Below are 24,875 nucleotides of genomic sequence, written 5' to 3'. Positions count from 1 at the left end.
TGGTTGATTTTATTGGGAGGAAAATGTATGATTTTCTAAAAAGTGCAGATATGAATGCAGGTAAGATTTTTGTTATGTGAAAGTATAGCATATATTTGTATGTAGACTAAAAATTGAATCGTTCATTTGATGGGTTTTCTTGACCATAAATCACTTTACTATTGGCTGTGTCTGAATTTCATGTAGACTGGTACTTAAATGTATAAGCAAATTTTTATACTTTTTTCTAAACTTTGATTGCATACAAGTTCTTATGGTTTTGTTTTAGCCACATACTTTTACATGTACTAACAATGTACTTAAAATGTAATTTTACACATTGTTTTTCTAAACTATTATTAGTTCACAGTTGTATAGAGCTTTGAATTCTTTGACAGAACCTGTGTTTTCAACAGAATGGAATTTCAAGTTGTGGTTTATAAAACATGAATAACATTTCATAGGAAATTGAAAATGTTTACTGGTCATGCAGTACCAGTAAACAAACTTGAATCATTCCACTTGTCAATTAGTGAAACCCAAATCATGATAAACAATTTTGTATAATTATCAATAGATCAAAGAAAAATTTATGCATAATTAATAAATTATTATCTTGATTAAGTGTCAGTTAACTAGTATTTTGTAGATCAATAAGCTTGTTAATTGCAGCTTAGGTAATTGACACATGTAGATTTCACTTTGAAATTGACAAAATAACACTAGTATAAAAAAGACATGTCTGTAAATTTCCAATGGTGGTGACAATACACAATAATGGTCTTTTTAATAGTTGGCATATTGCAAAACACTACAAGCCATTCACAGGAAATGACAGATTGAATTTTGAATAAATAACTCATGAAAATAAAATTAAATTGAATTATTAATTTAAAAAAAGAGAATACTTGATTTCTTTCATAATTATTCAAACAAAATGAAGCCAAAAGAATTTAAAGTATTAATAATATATGAAAGCAATAAATGTTAGCAATTGATTTTTATGTAATTCCTAAAGTATCTAACATATTATTTTTATTGTAAGTTCACGTGCATTTGATATTTTATTTTTAATATTTTTCTAGAAATGATATGTACATTGTACACAACACATTAAAACTTCTAAAGAAAATTCAGTTACATATATAATACAGTACATGTACATGTACAGTGGAAATATCAATGTTAAATAAATTGTACCTAATAACATGAGGTCATTCAAGTTTAATTCTTTGACAAATACATGTACATGTATTAAATGAAACAAGTCAAATGAACATGTACGTCTATATGACATCATACAAGTACTTAGATTTAAGATCACAACAAAGAAAACTTAAAAACTGTACAGCCAAGGTCTATTTAAATTTGAGCGAAATTTTATGACTTAATCATGTTAAGTGGTTGTACTAATAATAAAAGAAAATAGGACTAATTCAAATTTAACTGATTACGACAGGTATTTATCAGTAAACATTCAGGTCAAAGTAGGTAATGATACAGGTGACGATCGGGAGACTACCTTTGCCTCACCTGACATTATAACCATACCTATGATACCTGCTTGTATGTGGTACAAGTTTGGACAGGGAACCGACTTTATCTCATTGTCAACATTTGGTGTTCGCGACAGCTTAACTTTGTCATACACAAAGACGGGACAAGTTTCATCCAAATACACCTGTCGTCATTCGAGAACAAAGGAGAAATAATTTATTTCCATTCCAAAACAAACAAACAGTGACGGCAAGGGTACAAAATTCAACAACATACACAAAGTAAATCTCAGCCCAAGCATATGTTTCCTTAATTAGGGGTGGCATTGGCAAAAACAAGTTTCATTTCCTCAAATCATTCTCTTGTCACTGATACATGCTATGAGGGGACTAAAAATATGAAGAAGTATTTCCTCCTTTAAAATTTTGGTCAATGGGATTATCCTGGCTGGCTTCCTTTTCCTACTTAAAATTATCCTTGAATAAATAAAAAGACATTAAAAAAAATAACATTTAGATAGGGTGATGAAAATAAGAAATAGAGGTTTTTCCGAAACAATAGGAAAACATGACAAAGGACTAATACTAAATTTCAAAATAAAAGGTTTTACAATAGTTTTACAGTAAAACGTTTCTAAACCAAACCTCGTTTGGGCTTTAAATCTGTTCAGTTTAGACGGATATTGGTTTAACAGGGTTAAAAAACATTAAAAATTGATGTAAAAGAGACATTAAAAGTGTTTGGTTTAGACAGTTGTTCAGATGTTTCTTAATTCGGTTTTTGACTGGTTTCATTGTATTTGGAAAAACCTCAAATGTAATGAAGAAGGGTCACCTAGTTTCATTGTTTAAAGGTACATGTAGTAAGGTAAATAGTACAATGTATCTTTAACTTTGGACTTTTCATCTTATTAAGAAAGAACTCGACAAACTTTGCCACTCCCAGTCAGTATGTGGGAGACGGCTACTTGTTTAGAATAAAGAACTTATGTTTACTTTGGGAGTCACTATGGCTCAGAAAAACAACATTGTAATCCACATATCATTAATCACAAAATGTGTGTATTTGATAGTCTGGTAATAGTACCCCTGGAACTGACTGGGTTCTGGACCTTATCAGTGCTCTAATTAATTTACTGATATTATCAGAAAAGGTGAAAAACAGAAAAAAAGTAAAGACAAAATCTGAAGAGATGCATCAGTTCCTACAAATACAGGTTTTAGCACCTGCTTTTTAGCAAAATCAATGGAAACTGACTGACTTAATAGAAAAGTATTTACAGGAAATCAGGCATCAGTATAACAGCTGTTAGCATGAAATGTACATCAGAAGGGTGTTGATAAAGACAAGTAGGCAAAGAAAAAATAGGCCAATAGAATAAAAATGCAATATTAATAATGACACTGTTTTTTTAACATGGCCTTTCAAAAAGCATTGTTCATTAAATCATTGCACTTGCAAGTATGTACTTGTATAAGTACAAAATGTACCTCTTATTTGCAAACACTGACTACAAAATAAAATTAAACTGACAATGATTCCTTATTAGTGTCACAAAAAAACTTGGGAGACAAAATCGTCACATAAATTCTAACACTATCCTAAGCAGAAGGATTTTTTTTTCCAGTTCCAATTTAAAGTGATAAAGAAACCTTGTAAATTTAAGGATGGAGATCTCTGTTCTTTCATTATTGATAAAATCCATAAGCCTCCTGAAGTTCAAGCAGATCAATACACTTCCAGCAGATAGATAAAAAAGTATCTAGTTTTCTTAAATTTGATCCTGGTTTATCAACAAGTCATTTAAACCTTATTTTATGAAACCACATACAAAATGTATAACAGTACATTGTACATGTACACAAAGGAACTTCATGTTAGTGTACATTGTATCTGAAATTTATTAAAAGGGCACAATTGCAATGGAATTGTGGATTATACGGATCACGAAGAGCAGCACTATGGCAAAAAGCTGCAGAGCATGATTTTAAATTCATGGGAAGAAGACTAAATGACCAATCAGACTGAAGAATATTATTGATTGACCAAGCAAAGAGCTATATAAAATGTACATGTAAGACTAAAATTGTCTGAAATGGTTAAAAAACATTAATTTTGTACTAAATACATATGAAAAAATAAAAAAAATATACTTTTTCTTCAAAACACAGTGGCCACAAAGGTTAAAATACATGCATGTTTACAATACATATACATCAAATACCCAGCAGTTGATCAAAAATGATGCATGTACAAATGTAAGTACATACATGTAGTAAATGCAGAGGACCTGTCCGCTATACAAGTTTACCATTAAGCTTCATGTACAGGATGTATAAATATATACAGGGCCATAAATTTGATTTAGCTGTCAGTTTGACAACCATCTATATTTGTCCAATGATTAGGAGAATACCACTAACGCAGGCATTAACTCCATATAGGGGGAACAGCTGTTCAGAATGTACTGGAAAATCCACACTAATGTGAACATGTTTCATTTACAAATGTAGCAGTAGCCTGACAAGCAAATCTACAATGTAGACATAGACACTGCATATGATACAAGTACATTTATTGTATCTCATATTTGCATAGCACAGCATGACTCTGCACTATGTACATTCTGCACTCTTTTATGCAACAGACACAAATATTTTTTTTGAATTTATTCTATAAATGTAAAAATACATAGTACCAATAATATCATTAGACCTGTATCAAGTTTTCAGAGCACTTTGAAATTTTTATTCTTTAAGCGGCAACATAATTCATTTACTTATCCTTGTAACTACATGAAACAGGACAGTTCTCAAGGGTTATTATGGCCATCAATGTTCTCACCAATAATATTCATGCAAATTCATGTGACAATCTTTTATCATTTCAAAACAGGATACACATGTGCATCTTATATGTATCTCAAGTGATTATATTATTCAAGGGCCAAGTATTTTTACAAAATAGAACTTACATTGTCATGTTTGAAGTGACAAAGCATTCGTAATTCACGGAAAACACGTTTCGATGAGACCAAATTTTGGAATACACTTGGCATTTTCTTCAGGGCTACTCTTTTCCCATCTCTCGGGTCAGTTACTGACCTGTAATGAAAAAACAGAGTACAGAAACTCATAATTTGTTTAAGACTCCATGAAGGCAGAAATATAATAAAGATTTTAATAGAAAAATACAATACATGTACATGTACTAAAATATGCATATTATTTTTTAAATATTGTCTTGGTTGTACTTGGTGATAGGATAGCCCCAAATTTTTAATCTTGAAAATTGTACTGTTAATTCATCAAAATTTAGCTAAAACAAATTAAACTTGTTGTTTTTTAATTAACAATACATAATGTTTTTTGACAATAAACAAACAAATCAGACACAACAATAACTACATGTATGATGAAAGAGTGCTTGTACATGTAATGATACATGTATTTCTAAATATATGTGCTGGAAAAAGAACCATTTTATTCATAAAAGTAAGTAAAACACCAAAATATACAATTGTAACTGTTACCAGTACAAGTTTTTCTTTTGCAGAATGCTCAAGGGTAAAAAAAAAACATTGACATCATCTCTCTTTCACAACTGCATGCTGAATATCAGGGACTTTTAAAATTGATGAGATACTGATAAAAATTGAAATTACATGTTTGTGAAGGTATGAAGGGCATATTGACAATGACCAAAACAATACATACATGTATGTATGTATATATACATGTATATTGTAAACTTCATTACATGTATTGTATGTAAGTCCTGGATGAGAAAAAAAATTAACACAATGAAAATGTCACATCATGAACTATATATATACAACTTTAAATGGGCACACTGAATGCTGTAGGTTTTCACCAACTAGCATTTTTCTTTGTGTGATAATGGACAGTATATTTTTGTATAATGAAATTTAGCAGTGACAGATCACAAAGGTTACCTAGAGTACACCAATGTACTAAAACATTTTGAAATAAAACAATGAAGAAAATGTATTAAATACTACAAGGGATTGTAAAATGTCTATTAAATTACTAACTTCAATTCAAAATACAAAATATGATTTATGTTCTGACAAAGTTTGGTTGATGGCTTTACACCGGAAAACAATTGTTTCCAGACAAGAAAAAAGATGACAAGATATAAAATGGAATGGTCATTTACCCCTGATAAGTCATTAACTTTAGTATGAATGGTTTAACAACATTTTTGACCCTCTTTCCTGAGTTAATGGACAGTGAAAATTTAAGGGGGTATTGAACTTCATACACTTAGGCAAGTACATGTACCACTCATTTTATTTTTCATTTAACCTTCAAGATTTTTTTATTGATTTTGTTCATTGTTGATGTGTACACAAGCATCAAGCTAAAACTTTAAAATACATGTATAAAAAAAATGTCAAAATTGATACTGAAATCATTTTCATGAATTGTCAGATATTGTAATTTCAAAATTTTGAAATATCCATACTTTGAAAGATATTTTTACCAAAGGATTAAATATAATAATTCATTCATAAACATGTACTTTTTTTCATATTTTTGTCATGAAAAAAATAATGTATTTCAATTCAACAATTCACAAGTTGACACAAAAAACTAATCTCTGAAGCAAAATATATTTCGATTATTATACTTATGATGTTTCCTTCTACTAAAGAAACGTCTATTACACAATTATTGTCTCAACAACGACATGAATAAAATTCCATTGTCTGCCTGAAATGACATGTACTCAACTTGTCAAACCAATCAGCTGATTTTAATGACAATGAAAAAAAAATATGTCTCTGTCAAAAAAAATTCAACCAAGTCGAACAAGAGAAAATGTATGTGTATAATAAGCGAAACATTTATTTTGAGGATACAATGTCTACCTCGGCACTTTTTCTTTGTATTTTCCGTGAACAGACTTGCACGGGTAAACAAAGAAAAATGGAAACTCACCACACAACTCCGAATGCCCCATAACCTATCGGTCGGTCCGGTTGCACGTCTTGTGGAGGCACAACCTGATAGTATGGTACAGCCACCGCTGCAGTGAGAATAGCGTGCTGTGAAGGGGCGGGTGGTGCCCCTCCTTGAAAAGCCATGATATGCCTAGCGTGTCTATGTCCAACCACCGCCATATCCCCACGAAATTCCTACTGCCTGCACGAAAAAAGCGCCTGGAATGCTAAAATTTCACTGTTGCATTTCTAAGTCCGATACATCCAAATTCATTGATAACTCTCCGATTTAACTGGAGAGTTTGGTGACGGTATCTTTTATAAATTTACCAAAACATAAAGATAATTTCGTGTTATACAGTGACAGGGTTCTGACTCACACGCGAGTACGGCACACAAAGAAATCACGTGACAACGCTTCAAGTTACCCAGAGTTCCTTTGAAATGAAAAGGTCACAAAATTGAAAGTAGACTTTTGCTTGAAATTTCTGTCGTTTGATGATATTTCTCCTTAAAATAAATATTTTTTGTTACACACTTCTTCGAATGAACCTTTTGATATGTTTTAACTCAGCTATATGGGGTAACGAATGACTAATTTTTTATACGCAAATGGAACTCCTATGCAACGTTGAAAATGAAACCACGTGTTGAAATTATAACCACGCCCACTAGGTTATTTTCCTCTTGCGGAAGTGATTATCGTGACGACAAAGAAGGTGATCCTCCTTTCTTGCAGAAAATGCGTCAGAATAACCAAGTCAAATGTAGATATTATTCATATATTATGTAAATTATTTATGTGATTGTTTATTTTCAGGCCAATACTTAAATTGGCTAAATGGTTTAACATTGATGACATTTTAAAATGACCATGGAGTGCCACATCATACAAAACAGCATCAATATCCTATCAAAAAGAAAGTTTCTTGTTCTATTAAATAGAAGAAAGAAGACAATAAAATCAGTACAAGGATTTTCATAGTAGATCCATATTTAACTCCTTGATCAGTAGCTGTTAATTTTTTTTTTTTTTTTATCGATATATTGGGCACCTAACCTGAGATTTATTTTTGAAAAGAAAAAATAAAACAAAGGGCATCAGGATATTTATCAATTTTTGTGCTAAATTTTCAATATTTTTAAATAAAATTGGGAGTTTCCAACCCCTGGGGCCTCACAAATGGACTAATAGCTAGCACAAGCAAAGCAGTGTGAGCACTACATTGTTATATGTACTATCTACATTGTAATTCTCCTTAAGTTTCCATAAAATGCAAACAAAAAAAAAAAGTCATGTCTCTGAAGTAACAAAAATTTACTGTCCTTATAGAGAAAATTCTTCGTTTCCTTAAATCAAATAAATATGTATATGTTAAGATTATGCTTTGAACAGTAAAAATAACTTCATCATTTCTGTTTTGAGTCTTTTCTATTTTTTTTAACTTATTTAAAGAAGTGAATATGATGTGTTTTTAATAATTTCGAGAAAAACATGGATACATGTACATGTATCTCTGCTGCAATAACCTGGCAGCCCGGGTAATATTTTCATTCCACAAGTTTCTCTCGAACATATAACCCTTGGTCACCAGTGATGTCTTCCGTCTTTTGGTTGGCTGAGCGGATATGACGTTATTTGAATTATTTGTATAAGTTCTAATATTCAGATTTAAAAAAAAGAAACATTAAATCATTTCTTTCAAAACACTTTTATTATCTTTCAATAAAAGTACAAAATAATTAAGTTAATTTAGATCATTTCATCTTGGTTTTAACTTTATTTCATTAGTGGCTATTTACTCATATATTGTGCGTATCCATTGGTGGCAACCAGAGTCTATATTTTCAGCAATCCTAGATTCGCTTGTGATATTGACCTGGGAATCTGAATACTCTGTTCAACTGTTGCTGTTGTCAAGTACCTAACCCCCCTTGGGAAAAATATTACTCTGATTGTATTGTCCAAATAGAAGCATAACATTTCTAAGTTAAGGAAGGCAATCATTTTCTTTTTGGAATTTACAGCTGTTACTTGCATCTAAATTTTGTTTACGTCACATTATATGTGTAAAATATCTCGTGTAGAACTGTAATATTTCCAGTTTCTGTACTAATTATTCTGACCTGCTAAAACTGAAAAGGATGTTGCTAAGGATGCTCTTAACGGTTAAAAATTGTATGGCAAAGTGCTACAAAGTTATCAACCATTTTGGAAGCAAGGGTGAAGGGGGATTGGGCTGGGATTTTGAAAAAAAATTTTTTTTTACTCATTCGTCGAAAGGAAACATTCACCCATTATTTAACAAGGCAGATTTTCAAATAAAAATAATGATTTTGCTTGCTGTGGAAATGTAAATAAGAATATTGCACATTTGAAACCAAAATTCTCATCTGATTCCCACCCCTTTGTGCCAAAAGGGTTTTGTAATGTCCTTTACTATTTTTAAGAGTCTTGCACAGATGGTACATGTATGGTAAAGCTCATGGTGTTCGCTGATTAAGGCAATGCCTACTCCATATTAGGATATTTATAGAAGTTACCCATGTTCCTGTTACCCTGAAGGAAGGGTTATACATTTACACAACATTTATACAAAGATACATGTACAGCATTTCAAAACAATTTTGTTTTTGTAACTCTTTGTGGTTAATTTTATGTAAGTAACAATATACCAATATTTTACCTAAAATATTAGATTAGATAGCTGCTATATTTTAATAAAGATAGAAAATGAATAATTTTAGATTCAAATAAGCATGACACTCTCAGTAATTGTGGAAAAAATTAAAATTATTATTTAAAATGATATGCCAGAAGGGAGATAAATCATGTTTTTATAACATCCTTATTGAGTGGGTTGATATGAAGGTTTAGTCGAATACTTCACAATTAAGGTTTAAAATATTTGAATATTAAGTAAATTGAAAAATAATTTGTCCAGTTAACAATTGAATGGCTATGTTTTGGGTTTTTGTTTGTTTGTTTGTTTGTTTGCTTTTTTTGTGAGGGGACATTAAAAAATGTACCAGGTATCATGTGAAGAATGAAGCAGATTAATGATTTCAAAGGACTTCATGTAATAATTGGAGTATCATGATTATTGATAGTAAAAGATAGTGCACAATCCACAGAATCTAAAAAAAACATGTAAGTGGTCCATCATATTTGTGATAAAACTTGAAACTCAGATTGGGTAGTTTTGAAATTTTGGTCAGGAGCTCAGATTTCAGAAGAGGAGGTTTTTACGTTGAAATATCAAAGGTCATGACTGCTGTTTTAATAGGGACCTTTAACTTTCTTAATTTTATATCCCATTTCTCCTATTTGATGGACTATATTACATTCAGGAAATGTTACTTTCTCCAAAATTATTAAGCCATTTGGTTTAAATTATAAACTTAGAAAGATGTGTATAATTATTGAAATCAAGAAAATTGACTTCATATACATGAAATATTGAAAAAGGAACAGATGTGGTTAAACCCAATAAATGCACCATCATTTAATCTTTTTAAAAATAGTAAATACTTACATAGATCATGCTCTTTTGGTCTACATACACTATATTTGTAACAATAGTCCTTTTTGTATTTCGTCTGAATATAGCTGAAATATTGCTGCTCGAACGTTAAACCCCAACAAACAAACAACAAACCTTTTTGTATTCAGATCTTTATTTCTGAGAAGGTCATACATTTATCTTCCATTGAAATCAAACCAAATCAAGAACAATAACTCTTGCAATGTGTCAATATTACATTCAATCTATAGTGCTATAGTTGTACAGGTACCTTTTTTTGCAGTGTTCTACATTTTTCACAAATTTTTTGAATACATTTTCAATTGAAAAAACAGGAAAATTGAAATATATATAACCATTAATGCAGTAACTAACATCTACACATTTTTTTTAAATCATAGAGCCCAGTCCATTCAATAGAACTTTTTTTCATGCTGGATTGTAAGGAGAACTTTATGTACCAATCCATATAAAATTCAGACACTGCCTTTGATAGAGGTGATGCATTGTGTAGAAAAGCCCACAGAACAAACAGTGCTCTTCAGGTCTACATATGATATATTTTTACATAATGATGTATAAAACGTACAAATCATATAATTTTTGTCACAAAAGTACAACAATCAAATGAAAAACTAAGACTGGTGATGTGTTCAGTAACTGTTTCTGAACAAGAAATAAATGTGAGTTCGGTGGTATTTTGACATGAGCAAATTATATACTGCTACTTAAGGAGATAGACCTAGGGTAAGGGACACAATTCGTACAAATCATTGGAATGTTTGTATTCAGTATAATTACTTCAATCTCATGCAAGCATCAAAGTAACTTGGACCGATTTCATTCTGTTTCAAATGAAAGTTTGATAGGCTTTGGTGAAATTGAATATGATACAAACATCACTGATTGTAAGAGTTGTGTCCCTTAGCTTAGGTCTACCTCCTTAGATGAACACAACATGTACTACCACTAAGATCCCAGGTTTAGGTTTTAAAGTCCTTTATCCAAATATTATTTTCCACTCATGATAGCAAGACTGTAAAGGGTTTGATTTTGAAATTTCTAACAAACTAATCTGCCAATATTTTTTTGAATGTGAAATATTGGGAACGATAGGTTATGGATACATGTACAAAGATTTTGGATGTATAAATTTTTATTTGAATGCACACCTGTAGCCAGGGGGTTATTGGGGTTCCTAGAACCCCTCCCTTAAAAGTGAATAAGCACTATTAAAATCGAAGTTTTGTTTGATTTGTGACTATTAAAGTTGATAGCACCTCACAGTGCATCTAAAGAAAGCAAGTCTAAAGAACCAACATCTACAAATTACTTTCTACAGGCCTGAAATGTATGCAATTAAGAAGGATACTTATGAATATTCTTTCACAATACATGTATCATTGATATCTTTTTTGACAAGCTCATAATTGTTTTTTATTACTATTACACAAGAATCACTGGGTTATCTCCCTTTATTTCTTTCAGTATTGAAAAAAAATACAGTACCAGGTGTTAAAGATTAATTAAAAAAGTAATATGATATTTTTAGAAAATTAAAATAATTCTCAATCAATTGTTATGATGTCATGATAATCCTAGCTGACAATTTTTTTTGATTTTGACGATAATATGCGCAATTGATAAGTCATTAGTCTATATGTCACAGAAAAAAATTGACCCCTATACCTTACTTACAATGATACTTCTTTTTTAAAGGGGTTGATTTTTTTTCTGAGAGTAGTGCTTGTGCTGCATGTACATGTATCTGTATTAGATTATTAAGAAAATACAATTCTTAGTGCTCTTTATTAAGCTCCCATAACTAGAGGGAATACTCAAATTCCACTATAAATATTACTAGTCAATTATAATGCATACAAATATTTTTTTTTAACATCAAAATAATTTCTGAATTAATCATAGCTTAATTATTCCAGGAGAGTACCTTTAGTTTATTGTCCCTTTCAGCAAATGCCGAAGGGGACTTAGGTTTGCACTCCGTCCGTCCGTCTGTCCGTCAGTCACACTTGGTTTTCCGGACTTTTTTTTTGTAATGCCTCATCCAATTGATTTCATATATGGTATATAGTCTTATTATGACAAGTTACAAGTTAAGTATGAATGACGTTACAGTTGAACGATTTTTACAGAAGTTGTGGCCCTTGGACATAGAAAATTTCATTAATTTTTTTGTTTTCTGGACTTTTTTTGTAATGCCTCATCCAATTGATTTTATATTTGGTATATAGTCTTACCATGACAAGTTAAGAGTTAAGTTTAATTGACATTATGGTTGAACGATTTTTACAGAAGTTATGGTCCTTGGACACAGAAAATTTCATGAAATTTTTTGGTTTTTGGACTTTTTTTGTAATACCTCGTCCAATTGATTTCATATTTGGTATATAGTCTTATCATGACAAGTTACAACTTAAGTTCGGATGATGTTATGGTTGAATGAATTTTACAGAAGTTGTGTCCCTTGGACATAGAAAATTTCATAAAATTTTATGTTTTCCCGACTTATCTTTGTAATGCCTCATCCAATTGATTTCATATGTGTTAGCTAGTCTTATCATGACAAGTTACAAATCTAATTTAAATATTATTGCAGCAAAATGGTTTATATGGAACTTATGGCCCTTTGACATAGAAAATTACATAAAATTTTATGTTAAATCATTTTGATGCAAATTGCTGCTGTCATTCTAGAGTTATTTGCCCTTTAATTGATAATAACGAAATTTTTTTTCAACTTTCCAGGTGATAGAAAGAAAATGTCTTTATGCAGCTTTCTGTAATGCAAAAATGCTATTATCTACTGTAAAATGAAGCTCAGGTTTGATTTTGATGGAATTTGCTTTTGCTGTTCAAGAGTTATTTTCTCTTGATTGTTAAAAAATAACGCCATCCATTGTTAGTTCACATATATAAAAAAAATCTCATGAAGGCAATGTGTTCAAAGGCCAAAAGGGGACACTGTATTGTATCAGCAATACTGTCAGAATGCTTGTTTTTTATGTTATTTGATAAGGGGGACTCTTTGGCTGTACCTGTGTATAATGATGTTTTGGCGCCAGCTGTAGCCTGCCCTGTGGTACAGTACCTGAGCCGATCCATGCATCAAAAACTGCAATCAGTCATCGATCTGTCAAACCAATCAATTAAACCCGAGGATCATATCACATGACCACAGAGTGGTCAATATATTTTACGGTTTTTGTTGTTTTCTTTGTCAATTTTACACATATTTATATAATGTAATAGATTTAAACATCAATTTGTACTTTTATTTTTAAAAGATCATCCGTCATTTTACATAACAAAACTTCCATCAGATTGGTCACCGGTCATTGGTTTCCATCAGTGATCAATCAGTCAGCAGTCACTGATCCATCAAATCATTGTGCAGATCGGTTCAAGGACTGTATGACGATTTTCTTGTCATTCATTGAAGACCTGTGGGTGACTGGGCTAACATTTTCATGACTTTGGGGTTGTTGTCTTTTTGACATATACACCTTACATATTCTCATTATACCTGAAACCTGTATATAAGGAACCAGAATATAAACTTTTAATTTGTCCAATCTGAACAAAGAATAACCTTGTTACCTGTTTATGAACCTTCTCAGTTGCTATGTTAATTGTGTACAATCTCGCCTTTTTCTGAACCCCTTTTTCAACATTTTGGATCTGCATCTGATATTGACACTAATTAAATTGAAACCTGTCTAGTGAAAACCCCTGTCTTATCTGCACAATGAATACACAAGTGACTTTTCTAAACTGAGCTCTTAATATTAAAACCTGTCTAATCTGAACCATGAGTAAACAAGTAACCTGTATAATCTGAGCCACCAGTTTACAAGTGACCTGTTAAAATTGAACTTCAAATATCAAAACCTGTCTAATCTAAACCATGAGTAAATAAGTAACCTGTGTAACTGAACCATGAGTAAACAAGTAACCTGTGTAACTGAACCATGAGTAAGGAAGAAACCTATGTAATCTGAACCACCAGTTTACTAGTGTCATCTTTAAACTGCACTAGAAATATTGAAACCTGTGTAAACTGAACCAGGAGTAAACATATGATCTGTCTTAATTGAATTTTATAAATCTATACCATGATTAGACAAGTGATGTATCTATTTAAATGAACTTCAAATAAGTTATTTTTCCGACGCAATAGGTATAGTTTTGCGTTTTACCCTTTTACCTTAAAGAAGCTCTTCCATGGAAACGCAAGTTACCTGATCCCAAATCTGTTTCCCGATTGGCCAAATACTGCTAACTTAGTGGTGTTCGAAAAAACTGTATTGATAATTTGAAATTGCGTTTTGAAAAAACTGCATCTAAAATTTGAAATTTTGTGTAATGTGTTAGTTTCTTGAAAGAAATGTAGAAACTTAGAATAAAAAAGAACAAGATTTTACTGTGGAGACTTTTTTTTTTAAAGATAGTACTTGCTTTTAATCTTATGCGAATAATAAAAAGAAACATATGGAATATTGTTTCATTAAAAACTTGAAAATTAAAACATGAAAGTTTAAGTAAGTGAAGACTGATAAGTAAACTGTGACAGAAACCTGGGGCCCAATTTTTTTCCTCAGGACATGGGTGAAAAATTTCACCATCATGAAATCATTGTATTTACCTTATTGGAACTGCTTAGTTCCTTATTGAACTATATTGCATTTCGAGTATTTTTTTTTTAATGTTTTAACATGAAAACATAACATTTAAAAAAAATTTCAATTACATTACAGGGACTAGGGCCTAGGCCACCACCTTTTTGGATCTGCCTATGGTTATGAATAGTTTTTTTTTTAGCAGATTTTTTTAATATATCATCGTTTGAGTTATACCTCAAATACTATAGGTCTTGATTATGTTTTGTACTCTTGCATGAGTTAACAGATAGTGTTGTGTTTCAAATTTGCAAGCTGCTAGGACAGGATATTAACACTTATGAAGGACTTATGTGTCTCCTTCAAAGGAGACAATGCTTTGAAGGGAGATTGATGACTCCAGCAGGAGTCTCCAGCAAAATACAGTATAGTCAACATAGATGCATATTTGTTCCCTTTATACAGATGTCACAGTGTGAGAAAATTGTTAGGCCTCTTTAATATAATTATAATCTGGACCATTTTCCTATCAACCATTTATGGTATAAATCAATATTATATTGATTTATCTATTTATAGAACAAGTATGGTTGTGGGATCACCCAGTTAAAAGTATGCCAACTAATGAACACAGAAATTAAGATATTAATGTAATGGATCAATACACATGAATTGCACTGATGTAAACACTGGCAGCTGATGAAAGGTTTGTAAGAAATTTTCGTTCAGAATTATTTGTACTCTGTGTTTATACATATACCACTACATGTATAAGTTAAACACCTATCATTGCTACTTTCATTGTGTATTAAGTAAGCTTTTTTACCCTTGAGTATTGTTTTATTTTAAAGATGTAGATAAAATATATTCAGGACAAATATCATTCTGTCCTTTCATCTGCAAAGTAATCAGGCCCAGATTGATCCTGAGATCTTGAAAAAAAGGGGAGTGGGGGTCCCAGAAAAAAATGGATGACTAAATTAAGAAGGAGGGATAGTATACCCCAGATTTCCCCCCTCCACCCAACTTGATCAGCATCTGATTCATTTGATGGTAACAGTAACCAGCATGAAGTATTGCTGATATTCCTGAAACATGTTGTAAGGTGAGGATTCTTCTTGGCGATATTAGATTTTAAATGTTACATTGTCTAACAATATAATTTTTTGAAATAGTTTTTTTCCTCCTTATTAAAAACAACATGACATAAAATGCAACTAACAACCTGATGTAGTTTTTTCAATTTAAATGAAAAGATGTTTCCTCAAATAAAAATGCAAACTTCTTAAGGGAAAGGAAGAACAGTAAATATTTGTATTTGAAACTCAAAATCAAAGTCAGTCATGGAACTTCAAAGAAATGGTCATTTTTATATCATGCTCCTCAGTGATATTTTCCCTAAATTACTAAAAAATGACAATTTTAACTAACTTGTCATACCAAATTGATGTGGTCATTTGACCCGGAAGTGGTTAGTGAGACCTATACCAGTATACTGTAGAGTTACTTCCCTTTGCTTATAGGTTAAAAAAAACAAACAAACAAAAATACAAAGTCAAAGTCAGGAATATAAAAAAGGTTTTATTGTGAATTTTGCAAGAGTCCTAGGGAAATGTATACTGAAGTTTAAGAAAATTTCAAACAACATCAAATGTTAAAATGGATTTTTAGGTCAGTAAATATAATACCATAATTAAAACTTTTTGATATATATTTACTTAAATTGTTTTATTAAAATGCTTTTCTTTTTCATTTTGTTTATTTCTTTTTTTTAACTGCATTAATTCACTGCTAAAATTGTAGTACATGTAAATGACTGAGCCATTCATAAAAATGCAACATAATAAGTTAAAATTAATAAAACAAGTCACTTTATTGTCCTGAAGAAAATAATCTATAGTACTTGGAAAAAAAACAGTTTTGTCCAATTGGATATCTGAATTGAATAACTACCATTTTAATTCACAAAAAACAGCATGGATTAAGTTGGATTGAAAGTGTCTGTAGTCAAAGCATTTTATGTTCATTCATAAGCTGTATTCATACCAATTAACCTCCCACTTTTAGGGGAGTAAAAAATCAATGAAATATTTAGAATCTCCAACATAAATATGTCAGATTGGTGGGAGGATTTTAGTTGAAATTACTATTTATTTTGTAAGAAATATTGTATTATTGATTTTTTACATTACATGAAAGTCTCCAACATTAAACAATGTCAATGATGGAGAATCTTTCACATGAACTGTTCCAAAGGTTAACAGGTGTACGTGTGTATGTATTTGACATTTTTTTTTGTCTTGTAATTATATTATAGACAAAGTTAAGTATGGAATATTCCAAAGATTTTTCAGTTTAACTTACTTTTGATAAGCTGTTTTATAGGACTGAAATTATGTTTTATAAATCTTTATTCTATTTTTCCTTTAAAATATATGAGTTATTCCCCTTTACTAGGAAAAATCTTTTTTTAAGTATATGTACAATGTATGAAACTTTGAATATGACATTTATGTTAAAAAAAAATTGCATTTTTTATTAATGATATTTTTTTATCTGATTTTATCTTCTTCATGTGCTCATCTGTACAACATGTAATTTAATGTGTTATAAATAGTATGATATGAAGTTGACATGTATGTTTCAGAATTTGCCTTGGAGCCAGGTGACAGAAAAAACTAATATGAACATCATGCTGGAAGATTAGACAAGTTGAAGGTAGAGTATTAAATTATTTTGTAGGAATTTTATATTTATTCACACACTCTTAAGTATGGGTTTTAACCAGTAGCTAAATTCTGAACAGGTGAGCCAGCTTCTTAGCCAAAGTACCTGCTTCAGTGATTTCTCATGATTTTATGTACATAATCAACTAAAACTTCTGAGAATAAGGGGACTCAGGATCCTCCTTTGAAATAAAAAATGTGAACCAATCATGACTCCCTTTGCCAAGATCATTCAAAATCCTGACAAATGAGCATAAGTTAGATAATTAGATAATTAAGTCTATAATTTAGCTGTAAGTAATTTTGTGTTAAACATATTTTAATACGGGTAACTGTTCTTGGAGTACAATAGAAATTTTAATTTGAATATCTTGGTACATTGACATTTGAAATTCACTTTAGATGCTGCAGCCAGTCCTCTCAGAAATTGCAGGAATCATGTAAAGTTGGAAAAAGTGAATGATTCTACAATACTTTATCGGATTGTCAAACGATGTTTAATTGGAATAATGTCTGAGAATTTTGAAAGGCTTGACTGCAAGGTTAGAAAGAGAGAAACGAAACATCTGTCCCTGCGTTGAGCTTGGCCACTTAGATGTAATATTGTTTTGTCTTATTTTGCCATTGGCATACTGAAAATTCGTAACTGAAAAGTTCTCTTTCTCAGAATTAAGTCTGATCCCTGTGGGCAGTGATGTTTGTACTTCTGAGCGTAATGTAGGCCGTGGTTTAAAGCTTCACACTATCTGGTCTAAGAAAACAAACCAACATGGATGTAACCAGTAAAACTGATGTTTGTAATTCCAATGGAATAGATTCAGGTCCATTGTTTATTCAGTGTGCTTTAGATGGAATTTTAGTCCATTCAGAAGGTGGAAAGATGGTGTTACCATCAGCGTAATACTCATTAATGTTTCCTACGCAATTAAATCAATCAGAAAAAAAGTGTGCGGCGCAAATGATACCTAAAAAATATCCAATTGGTGAAAAGACACTGTCTTTACAAAGTATGCTATAAGTTCAAAAATTTAAGTTCATGCAATAAATACTTTGATTTTGTAATTTTATAAATCCTGTGCAATAATCAAATTATCTCATAACGCAAGTTTAAATTATTGTAACTTAATGAAAACATTGCATTAAATTCCGAATTTACCGTACTGTTAAAACATAGTGTGACAACAAATGTGAATAGACACATAATGTTACAAGGGCAATGGTTTACAGTCCGTCCATCTGTCTGATGTTTTTTTTTTATTTCATTATTATGAACATATACATACAATAAATTTTATATTTTGTTTCATCAAACAAAAACAAACTTCCTTCTTTTAATGAGAAAGTTTTCATTTAAATTTCTATTCTTTACTTTTGTTCTAATTTTTTCAAGGTTGCTCAAGGAAATCTTTTCCACAACCAATAATACTGTACTTCAGCAGTAAAAAAAATCATTGGAGGGTATATATGAATCACCCTGTCTGTCTGTCCACATTCCTTGTAGATGAAACTCCTTCTGAACTGCTCAAGGGATTTTGATGAAATTTTGTAGGAAGGTTGGGTATTATATGTACATATGCATGAAAGAATATGATTATTGTTGAAGCTTATCCTAAAGGAGATAATCCAAATTAAGGGTTTTACATGTTAAAACTTCATACACACAACTCCTCATACACAGCTCAAGGAATTTTGATGAAATTTTGTAAGAAGGTTTGATATCATTTGTAGATGTGCATGAAGGAATATAATCACAGTAGAATGACTCCAAATGGGGATAATCCAACAAGCATTTTCCATACAAATACATTTAAAGCTGGGGGTATTCTCTTTGTGAGCTTGCTCACAGTGTTTCTAATTGGGACCCTACGGCATAGAAGTTTGACATTCACTTTCATTTTCATTATTACTGGTGTCCACTTTGAATGGCTTTCCAAACAGTGTCTCTTACAACCATGTTCTTTGTGACATTTCTGAAAAGGTCAATTGAAATATTGCTCCTATTTGGACATAAGTTGTATAAAAACAATTACTTTCCATAGAAAGGTCATAATTTGTGACCCTTGCTAACAGAAATAGAAATTTGACAATTATTTAACATTTTATGTGTGATTTATCTGAAATATCATAGAGGGGACATCCTCATTGTCATTTGTCACCAGTGAAGAAAAAAATCTGGACCAAAAATAGGTTTAATCTGTCTTGGATATAAATATTTGGACATAATTGTATTGAATTAAAAGGTAAAGGTATTATACTTCAATTATTATATAGGTAGCATTAAAACTTCCAAAATTCAAAAATACCAATCAAATTGCAAATTTTGGTATTGATACATTTGAGCTGAAGTTCAAGATTCAAAAGTTAACTGTTTACAAGAAGCAAAAATACCAAAAATATCAATAGAAAAAAGAATGGATAAGGCGTGACAAAACAAATACTCCAGGATACAAAATACCCAATATAATTTCACTCAAGGATGATTTCTCTATTTGAAAAGACCATTATTTGACTTTTGCATCACCGGATTTGCTCTGAAATTTTTCAAAAGAATGTTAGAAAAGTGAGGTTTTTGACAGAATTATCTGCCCTTGAAATATTCATTTTCAGTGCGTTTCAATAAATTTATAATTTAATTTACTGAAGTGATATGGAACATTGATTCTTATGGTGCAAGTAGTCAAAATTTCAAAAAGGCGTTTATTTTTCATACCAAGTTTCACCCACTGCCAGATTTAACAGAAAGTGACACTTAAAGTAGAAAATCTATCCAGCACCGATAAGAAGCTACATTATTTTGGCCTTAGTGTAATTTAGGGGACTCTGGTATGTCTTCAAAATGTGAAGGGACTCACTGTTTTTCTTTTACTTTAGGAGACTCTCATAAATAATGCCTTGTGTGTATTCTGTGTCCCTATATAGGTTGTGGTTCCCCTAAACTACACTAAGGCATTATAGGGATCATTTACATTAGGGAACTCTCATAAATAGTGTTTTTTGTGTATTCCATGTCCAGTATATAAGTTGTGGGTCTCCTAAAGTACACAAAGGCATTATAGGGATCATTTACTTTAGGGAACTCTCATAAATAGTGCCTTGTGTGTATTCCATGTCCAGTATATAAGTTGTGGGTCTCTTAAAGTACATGAAGGCATTATAAAGATCATTTACTACAGGGAACTCTCATAAATAGTGCCTTGTGTGTATTCCATGTCCAGTATATAAGCTGTGGGTCCCCTAAAATACACTAAGGCATTATAGGGATCATTTACTACAGGGGACTCACACTAGTAGACATGATATGCAGTATATTTTTAGTTTTATATGTAGGTGATGCAAATCATTTTTAAAAGTTACATTTTCCTGCATTTCGTGAATTTGTTGCATTTCTACCTTTGCACTGAATCAATCATAGTACACAATCTTGTGAAAAATGGTAAAATATGCGATTAATAGGGTGGGTCTCCAAAAGTAAACTTGGGAAATCTTGAGTCCCCTTAAGTAAATGAAGGCCATTATTTTAGCCCTATTTTAAATACAATGTATGAAACCTTAGCATTTCCAACTGTGTACAACGGCATATTTTGGTAAATAATATATGATATATAGTTAATGGTCAGACAAGTCAAATGAGATATAACTTTTTATATTTATTTTTCTGTCCCACCAAAAATTGTCATAATACTTTGATATTGTACAGTACATGTGAATTTGGAAGTTATGGGCCCAAATACTATCTATTTGTCGATAGTTACTTAAAACTCCTTTCTATGTTTAATTAAACTATTGAATTAGAATTTAGTAAATGTTTATGTTGTTTGACCTCTGTATATTCCTTCTGAATCTGAAACCACTCCTGTGTGAAATTATGATTCAGAGTTGTTTGCCCCAACTGGTCACATCAGTTCAACCTCAAGGGTTGCATCAAGCTGCTCCCAGGGGAGTACTCATACAGAAATACCTTTTTTATGATAACTATTGTACCCTTTATATATAAGCCCTATCTATGTGGACCAATTATATAGATTAAGTTCAATCATGTCTTTAACCACCAGATTTTTATCAGATGTCATTATTCTCGCATTTGCAAAGCTGTTTCTTTTTATTGTGTAGTACATATATGAAAAAATGTTCACACTTACAACAGGATGTGTATTGAACAAATAGGACAGATGATGAGAAAGGAACACATATAGACACTAGATAAACTAAAAACACAAAAACTGATTATACATGTACATGTCCTGAGTACATGTTACGATGTACTATTATGTTGGAAGCCCTTTAAGTTCTCATATATTTTTAGGTATGTGTAGGACTTAAATCTGTAGGAAAGGAGTAGATTTACTTTATTTTGTGGAAATTATTACTATTTTTATTTTGAAGTTCAATCTAGCATGCAAAATTCATTCAAATAGGTATGATATAAAGTGTTGAAATCTGTTCTTTTTTCATAATGATAAATGATATTTACTATTACAACTTCTTGATTTATCATAGGTATCAATTTGGTGTGACAAGTTAGTTAAAATTGTCATTTTTTAGTAATGAAGGGAGAATATCACTGAGGAGCATGATATAAAAATGACCATTTCTTTGTAGTCCTATGTCTGATTTTGATAGTTCTGGTATTATTAGACTCACAATACCACAAGCTTTCATAAAATTTAAAAAAAGGAAAACATAAAAACTCTTAAAATGTTTTTAAGGTCTCACTAACCACTTCTGGGTCAAATGGCCACCCCCCTATGTACCAAAAACACACTGAACCTAGACATATGCATTGTAAGTACATTATTTGTGTGTATTATGATTAAAAGTAGTCAAAATAAAGCAGAAAATGTGTACTTTAAAATCATATATGTAATTAACTACAAAAGTGTATGAATATTGTTTACATGTGTGAGTAATTTGCCTCCATGCTGTCAGTTAGCAGAAAAGGTAAAAATGTGGATTTTCAGTATTATTTATTCAAATAAATTTTGTGAAGAATTAGCATAATGATTTTGGAAGCCTAATTTTCCAAGCTTCATAATGGTATGCAACTTTAAGATGTCATTTGTCCTGGGAATTCACAGTGAAACTTTGAAAATGACTTTTGTAACATGTAAAGTAATGGAAATGTTAGAAGTGGTTAATGAGACCTCATTTTTCTAACATTCTTTCGAAAAATTTCTGGGAAAATCCAGTGATGCAGAGATCAAATATTGGTCTTTTTAAATAGAGATAACATCCTTGAGTGAAATTACATTGTCAGATGGGTGGGGTTTTTAGATACATGTTTCTATTTTTTCCCATTTTGCCTGATTCTTACAAATAGTCATTTTACCTCCACCAAAATTTGGCTTTTCATTTCAAAGAAAATTTCCTTGATTTTCCAATTTTATTTTGAATTTTGTTCTTGTCCCAGTTTTCCTTAATTCAGCTGTCTTCTTTTTACTGTTGGTTGCATTTCCTATGAGCTTGAATCTTATGTGCATGTGTTTGCAGAATACAGTAAAACCTGTCTAAACCAAACCCCGAATTAACCATGAAACTGTTTAAACCAGTCATCTTCATATCAGATTTAAACAATTCCATTCCTGTGTAAACCAATCATCTTTATAAACCAATCAAATTCTTAGGTCTAAAGGGGGTTTGGTTTTCACAGTTGTCACTGTAGTTCTAATTATAAACCATGCTGATGTGATGGAACCATGAATTCCACATGTGTGGAAACAGTTATGAGTTCATCTGCAAATCTAAACCAGAATTTTTATACATAATTTGTAACATTTTGATTGGCACTTATGGCTCCTTCATATCTGCTTGATTGACAAGTGTATCACTAATTACAGAGCCATGCAGGTAAGGATCTTCACCTGTATTGCTGTTATCCAGTATAAATTGTTTTTTTAGTCTTTGACTGATCTCTTATTCATCAATTACAGGCTTTAAGGTTTAGAGGATGTAGTGAGATCACTTGGATTGAGTCACCTGGAAACAAGTAAGTTTTTTTTAAGTCAATTTGAATCATAAGCAGGGAGTGTTAATGTTTTTTATTATTTTTTTTATATTATTTCTTGGAAGGAGAGGAAGGGACAATGTTAGCAAAAATTTAATATTAAGATGAGAATTCTTTTTCAATCTCTCAGTGTAAATAAAGCTCATGGAATTATCTACAAAATTTTGGTGAATATGTGTGTCTCAAACATGGGAAAAAAATACTTGAAATTATTATTTTTTTTGTTTTTATTTCATAGACTTGCTACAAGTGTATCTGTATTAACACTTTACAAAACCATCATCTACTCTATTAATTATTCACTATTTATATGCTGTACTGGTGAAAGTTAGTGAATGAAAATTCGGTGGTAATGATTTTCTTTTAACCTTTATCTAGTATTAAAAATTTAAATCAGAGTCTCATATAATCCTAGACAGGACTCACAACTTTTGAAGGGCCAAATATTTGAGATTTAGCATAATTTTGAAAGATTTAAAAATGGATAAAACATGTACTATACTTCAACAAGAACTTTCTTTAAAGAAAGATACCTGACACAGTAAAATTTTGGTTTTTTTTCACTAATAATTTTATACATTTCATTCAAGAAAATAACACATAGCATGCAATTTCAATTTTTGATACAATAAAAACTGAAAATGTATCCAAAAGAGATCTGAGGAATTAGGCTTTAGGTTTTTTGAGATATGACAGGCCAGCTTATGTTCTCTGATTTTTATATTCCTGCAAATTATAACCCCTACAAAGCAGGAGATATATATATAGTGATCATCCTGTCCTGTATTAATAGCTCATCTTGCCAAATGGCCTTGTGAGCTATTGTCATCACCTTGTGTCTATTGTCTTGGTCACTAAAGTTTTCAAACATATTCTCTTAAAATACTGGACAGATTGTAACCAAACTTTGCTTGAATGTTCCCCAGGGTATCTTTAAAAATTCTTTTGTGGGGATTTTTGATCTTGTGGAAATCATGGCCACATTTACTAAAATAAGACCATAGGGGTCATATTGCAGAATTTTGCAATTAACTCAAAAACAGTTGGGTTGAAATAAAGTCTGGCAGGTTGGGGGTTAAAATTATTTAACATGATGAGATGGACTTAGGCAAAGATTTTCATAAATATCTGTTGATGGTTGAATGAGTTATGGGTCCTGAAATGGATTTTTTCCCTGAATTTGACATTTCCAACTTTGAAAGTCTTCTTCTCTAAAACTACTGAATGGATTTAAACAAAACTTAGCATGAATGCTCAATAGAACATCTTTAATAATCTCTGTGTGGGAATTTTTTATCTTCCAAAAAAAAATGGCCACCATTATAAAAAATAGACCATAGGGGGTTAAATTGTAGAATTTTGCAAATAACTCAGAAACAGTTTAAAGGGTTTAATTAAAATGTGGCAGGGTGTAAAATTTTTTTAGTATGATGGGATGAACCTATACTGAAATTTTCAGAAAGACCTGTAGACGTATGAATGAATAATGGGTCCTAAAATGGATTTTAACCAAACATGGTATGGATGATTGTTAGGACATCCACA

The 24,875-nt window shown here is 31.0% G+C and overlaps 2 protein-coding genes across 5 annotated transcripts in view; one reads left to right on the top strand and one right to left on the bottom strand.

Moving 5' to 3' along the window:
* LOC148606956 (serine/threonine-protein kinase NLK-like) overlaps positions 1-6,982 on the bottom strand; it is a 44,928-nt gene extending 37,946 nt beyond the window's left edge. The window contains exons 1-2 of one of the 2 annotated variants that reach the window (XM_088544101.1): positions 6,441-6,982; positions 4,451-4,580 (exon numbers count right to left, since the gene is read on the bottom strand). In XM_088544101.1, the coding sequence (XP_088400227.1) occupies positions 4,451-4,580; positions 6,441-6,622 (312 nt within the window). In that variant the 5' untranslated portion in view covers positions 6,623-6,982. The remainder of the gene's footprint in view (positions 1-4,450; positions 4,581-6,440) is intronic. The other variant, XM_088544102.1, reaches the window with a different exon arrangement.
* A 115-nt stretch (positions 6,983-7,097) lies between these two features.
* The window catches only part of LOC148606954 (carboxypeptidase D-like), a 41,211-nt gene continuing 23,433 nt past the window's right edge, over positions 7,098-24,875 (top strand). Inside the window, exons 1-4 of one of the 3 annotated variants that reach the window (XM_088544104.1) lie at positions 7,098-7,209; positions 15,183-15,309; positions 17,251-17,321; positions 23,257-23,312. In XM_088544104.1, the coding sequence (XP_088400230.1) occupies position 23,312 (1 nt within the window). In that variant the 5' untranslated portion in view covers positions 7,098-7,209; positions 15,183-15,309; positions 17,251-17,321; positions 23,257-23,311. Of the gene's footprint in view, positions 7,210-15,182; positions 15,310-17,250; positions 17,322-21,562; positions 21,633-23,256; positions 23,313-24,875 lie in introns of those variants that run through there. The other 2 variants (XM_088544105.1, XM_088544106.1) reach the window with 2 other exon arrangements.

This window comes from Perna viridis, chromosome 9 (genome assembly GCF_037379345.1).
Source record: "Perna viridis isolate PV_CMFRI_1.1 ecotype Kerala chromosome 9, ASM3737934v1, whole genome shotgun sequence".
Taxonomy (NCBI): Eukaryota; Metazoa; Mollusca; class Bivalvia; order Mytilida; family Mytilidae; genus Perna; species Perna viridis.
The sequence above is the reverse complement of the archived record's forward strand: the minus strand, read 5'-3'. Positions and strand labels throughout refer to the sequence as shown.